This window comes from Ceratina calcarata, unplaced genomic scaffold (assembly GCF_001652005.2).
Source record: "Ceratina calcarata isolate Rehan_Ccalc_2016 unplaced genomic scaffold, ASM165200v1 scaffold552, whole genome shotgun sequence".
NCBI lineage: Eukaryota > Metazoa > Arthropoda > Insecta > Hymenoptera > Apidae > Ceratina > Ceratina calcarata.
The window spans coordinates 18,106-22,987 of NW_017176704.1; the positions used below are offsets into that span (position 1 = coordinate 18,106).

A 4,882-nucleotide genomic window follows, 5' to 3' on the forward strand; every position below is an offset into this window, starting at 1 on the left:
ATATATATATATATATAGGTGAATGTAAATTGTAACATTTTTGCATCGATAGTTAAAGTAAAATTCTGCTCATTTAAGTAATTATGATATGATCATGTGTTCCCGCTCTACTACGTATTCGGGTTCGAATATGCGGCATCAGCGTTCAAATAATAGGCTTTCCGCCATATCCAAATAACCGGCACTAACCTTGAAGCGGTTCGGATACCCAAAGTTCTACTGTACATTGCATAGGTCCGGCGAGATATGATCTTATGAATAGGAGGCGTCGATACGGTAACGCGATTAATTCATGCGTACCATTATCTAATGAATATGGTTTGGTGTTAGCTGTACTAGTATCCGGCTCCGTAGCCGGTTGCGGTGGAGCACTCGAGCCTGCGGGACTGACTAGAGCAACAGCTGGTTCTCCGTTTGGACCTCCTCCCGATACCGCCGTTACTGGCAGGACGTTACCGGTCCTCGACTTAAACCTATTGTTAGGCCCTGCTGCTATAAAATTTACATGTATTACTGAAAAAAAAACTGCACGAGATATCAGCTCCAGTCATTGGGCTGTCCGGAAACTTCGTGCCGATTTTTGGTAGGTGCCATTAGGACAGGTCTGAATACAGGGTGTCCCAAAAAAGAGGCATGGCTTTTGAATTATTAACGAAAAATAATGATCAATGAGAGCTCGCGCTCAGTCACGGCCGAGCCAACATTCCTAAATCTTTTGACACCTTCGAGGCGTAAACGCATGTTTTCCACTATTTCTACAAATAGAGTCTTAAAGTTGCATGAAAAATGCAGTTGAAGAAAAAGTGTGAAACGCATTAGCATGTATATAATAAATCAATAAATGTATATAAAAATTGAACTGCCTTTAAACTCTTTATAAAAATCGGCATGAATCTTCAAGACAGCCCAACACACATCCATGGACAACTCACTTTTTGGCTTCGGCGGTTGGAGCGGGTGGCCGCTTTTGAGACACCAGCCAGCGGGGAAGATATCTCTAGAGTCGTAGCGACATCTGTAATCGAAAGCTCCTCGCCAGCCGTCGAAAGTGACATGAATCACATCGTCTTTCACTTCTCCGACCGTAGCCGTGCAGATCAACTGCGGATTCTTCTTGTCTATAGCTTCCAGTTTGTGTCCGACCTCAAACAAGTTCAAACGCGGCGTCTTTGGTTCGCGTTTGAACACTTTGGCCGGTGCCATCTCCGCGCCGTTTAAGGTTTTCAAAAGGAACATCGGCCAGCTGGAGGCATTCATCCGGAAGCCCAACGGCGGCTGCAGCATGCCGCCTGTTTTCTCGCAGTGCCCGATCGGGTGGATCTCGTTGCTGTCGACAAGGCGCCAGAAATCGTTTTTATTATCGGAGCCGTCGAGCCTTAATCTCAAACGGGGACCGAGGATCCCGACAACGGTCGCGATGCAGGTCGACGTTAAATTCCGAGGATCGAGGGCTTCCAGCTTCATACCTATTTTGAACTCGTTAGTAGGGGGGACCTCAGCCTGAAACGTAAGAATATGTATTTTTAATTTCTATAAATGGGTAGAGAAATTGCCAATGAGCAAAATTTAACCCGAGCCGACTTTTGACAATCATAGCGAATTCTAAGGATCGACTTTTCTAACAATTGTCCGGTTTTTGCTCTGTTTATCGATAACCAGGCGAAAATAAAAGAAAATATGGATTCATCGACATAGTCGATAGAAGGTAGCGAAGGACATTACTTTTTTAATTAAGATTTACCTATAAGTATTCGAAGTCGGCTCGTATTAAATCGTGCTCAATATCAATCTCTCTACTTCATTCCTTTCCTACCTGTTTGAAACATTCTATCGGCGCTGCTCGACTGTTCGTTTCTTTCAAATATAAATCCCAGTCGAACGTTGGGTAAGTTTCGTATTGGAAGGAACCGGTCGAAGTCGAAGGACTGTGGCCTACATTCGTAAACGACTGAGTCGTAGATGGTACATTGTTGTTATTTATCACTCCTGACGCAAGCGACGATGCAGGTGACCCCTGGTCCCTGTTATTATCTATAAAGAAAATAATTGATAATAAAATGTCTATTAATAGACTACTTTCTACACCATCTTCACATGAATTACTAACTCTTCTTGACTTCAGACTGTGCTGTCTTCTTGTGATGTTTATTTAGACAGTACGGCGAACAGAAATTCTTTGTAGGTGTGTCCTTCTCCTCTAAACGAACTGGCGTGCCTCTGATCACGTTATCGCATTGGACGCACGCACCACGTACATATGCCTTGCGAAACGAGGACAGGCACGTTTGCGAACAGAATTCCTTCTTCCCATGCTGAGTCGGGAGGACGTATTTCAATGGTAACTTAAGTTCGGCACACCATGTACAGGAATTTTTTGATTTTGGTGGTCTTCCAGGACCTATGGATGAAAATCGTTTGTTGAAACTTGAAATAAGTGTTATTATATATTATTGAAGTTAGTTGAAGCTTGACAGAGTAGATCATATCTTTAACAGGGGAATCGGAATGTAGATTAATTGAATAATTATTTATATTTCGAACAGTACTACTTGTGTACCTCGCATTTTGGTTTGCGTAGACGACATGATTCTTCATAGAAGGGCAATACTTGGTAATTCTTGTCCAATACAGTGTTGAAAGCAGAATAGAGGTTTAGATTGAAAGAAATGTTCACATTCGTCCGTCCTGCAGACGTTAATTAACTCGGGCTCGGCCAGCGATGGGTAAGTTCTCATCAATTTGCACAACGAAACAAAATTCAAGCGAATTCTGTGATGATCAGTACGCACTCATCAAAATAATGTATTCCGTATTAAGAGTTATTATGGCAAGCCGCCATGTTGCTTTAATTTGGCCGCGCGACCAGTGGATGAACAGATGGATGTAGATGGAACAAATGTTGTAAGATTTTAGGCATTTCGACTTCAAGCGCTGTTCGCTGTGAAATAGAGAAACTCCGATTATTAGTCAGCCGAATCTGCCAAGGTTTCGGCAAGTCTGATACAGAATTTGACGTCAGATTCTCAGCAAAGACGAGCTAATCCCTGATATTAGAAAGTGACGACAGGTTGGTATAAATTATCGTAATCTCGAGATTTTCTTAATGATTTAAGGTTAGGATTGATAGGCCGTATTCAAAATTGTTAATCGTTACTTATTTTTAAAATCGCCTTAAGCATTTCTTATCCCAGTCTATCCCATAATACCATATTTCCCATCCTCTTGTGGGTTAGGCGTTAGGCCTGAATTTATAGTCGTTTCTCAATTCTCAACTGGTGTGTTTCGTGATACATGATTGACGAAATATCGAAGATATATTCTTAAACGTTTTATTTCATTATTAATTAAGATTTTTTAAATCATAACACATAGTATAAAATATTTTTGCTATTAGTTTTTTAGTACTTTCGTCTGTTTGTATTTGTTTCAGTGTTTCCAGGCTCATGTTAATCGTTTCCTTGCTTAAATCCGTTCGATGTGGTTAGGTGAATGCCTAACGGTCCGGATTTTGGAGTGGGAAACGTGGTATGCAAATAAAATTTCTAATGAAATTCCAATTGGAATTTAATTTATGTTTATTGGAGCGGCCGTTAGCGGCCGATCTCCAAAATTTCAAATACAAGTATACAATGGGTAAAGAAAGTATTGGCACATCCAATGTTTTTAAAACATCTTTACATATTGAAGTCGTATATTAATTCAAAATATATTCTTGATGTCTTTTAATATTTTCGCCTCCGATGCGAAGAAATTTGTGCAGAGGAGGCGTAACGCCGAATTACAAACACAGAATGTACAGCAGACTGTAAAAAACGGCGGGAGGCATGTCATGGTTTTGGGGTCGTATGTCGTACAACGAAGTGGGAAATTTGGCATTTGTAGAAGGTAATATGAATGCACTGATGTGCAACAAAGATAAACATTAAAGAAACTTTTCGGTTTCAACACGACAACAACCCAAAACATACGGCGAGGAAAATAAAAGAATGGCTATTTTATAATGTGGCAAAGCAACTTCTTACCCAATCTCAATCATAAAAGTATGAAATAATAATTTTGTTATGCCTAATACTATAGAAATGCGATCTATCATTGCAGTCGTAAGTGTGCCAATACTTTTTTCTCTGTGAAATTTTCATCTTTCTTTTATAACTTAGTTAAACTACATTATTTCGAGTTCTACACTATTTCTGTACATTAAACGACATTAAGGATATATTTTGTATTAATATATGTACGACTTCAATATGTAAACATATTTTAAATACATTGGGTGTGCCAATACTTTTTTGACCCACTGTGTATAATATTTAGAAATAATTTCGAATTGCCCTTGAGATCAGGGCATGTCGTACCAGCTTCTAGCGCCGATTACTAAAAACAAAACGAACAACTGAAAGGTTTATTAGCTATTCTGTTCGTACACGACAGAATTTAATAACTGATTAGTGGACTGTATTATTGAAGTAAGTATTCTCTCTTCTGATTTTTCTTATTCTCGGAAGAATAGAGTATGCTCTATTCTTAATTTCTCTTCCCGTATGCAATTAGAAAAAATGATTATGTGTGCGTGAATCTTACCTATATCAAATCCTTCTCTAAGAGTATAAATCTATATAAATTGAAAATAAGTTAATTAGAATTCCAACAAACGGTATTTCAGAACGGAAATGGATTAAAGAAGGATTAAAGAGGATTTTCAAGTAAAATGTAATACCATTTATCATGATGATGATAATATATCATGATGTTTAAAAATTCAAAGCAAAAAATGATTGTTCAAGTTTTACGGAATATAAACGTCAAATATTTTCAGTAATTTTGATCCTTATTCAACGAATCATGATAGTTTAAAAAACTATAAATATGAAATGATAAAATT

At 38.5% G+C, this 4,882-nt stretch overlaps 1 protein-coding gene and 1 long non-coding RNA gene across 5 annotated transcripts in view; one reads left to right on the plus strand and one right to left on the minus strand.

Annotated features, from left to right (window-relative positions):
* Window positions 1-2,866, minus strand: part of Scm (Polycomb protein Scm) — a 6,716-nt gene extending 3,850 nt beyond the window's left edge. The window contains exons 1-5 of one of the 2 annotated variants that reach the window (XM_018031463.2): window positions 2,558-2,866; window positions 2,108-2,398; window positions 1,814-2,031; window positions 933-1,500; window positions 301-489 (exon numbers count right to left, since the gene is read on the minus strand). In XM_018031463.2, the coding sequence (XP_017886952.1) occupies window positions 301-489; window positions 933-1,500; window positions 1,814-2,031; window positions 2,108-2,398; window positions 2,558-2,585 (1,294 nt within the window). In that variant the 5' untranslated portion in view covers window positions 2,586-2,866. Of the gene's footprint in view, window positions 1-300; window positions 493-932; window positions 1,501-1,813; window positions 2,032-2,107; window positions 2,399-2,557 lie in introns of both variants that reach the window. The other variant, XM_018031462.2, reaches the window with a different exon arrangement.
* Window positions 2,867-2,895: 29 nt separating this feature from the next.
* LOC113464814 (uncharacterized) overlaps window positions 2,896-4,882 on the plus strand; it is a 7,425-nt gene continuing 5,438 nt past the window's right edge. For 2 of the 3 annotated variants that reach the window (XR_003389677.1, XR_003389679.1), the window contains exons 1-2: window positions 2,923-3,067; window positions 3,431-4,466. This is a non-coding gene — a long non-coding RNA (uncharacterized LOC113464814). Of the gene's footprint in view, window positions 3,068-3,430; window positions 4,467-4,882 lie in introns of all 3 variants that reach the window. The other variant, XR_003389678.1, reaches the window with a different exon arrangement.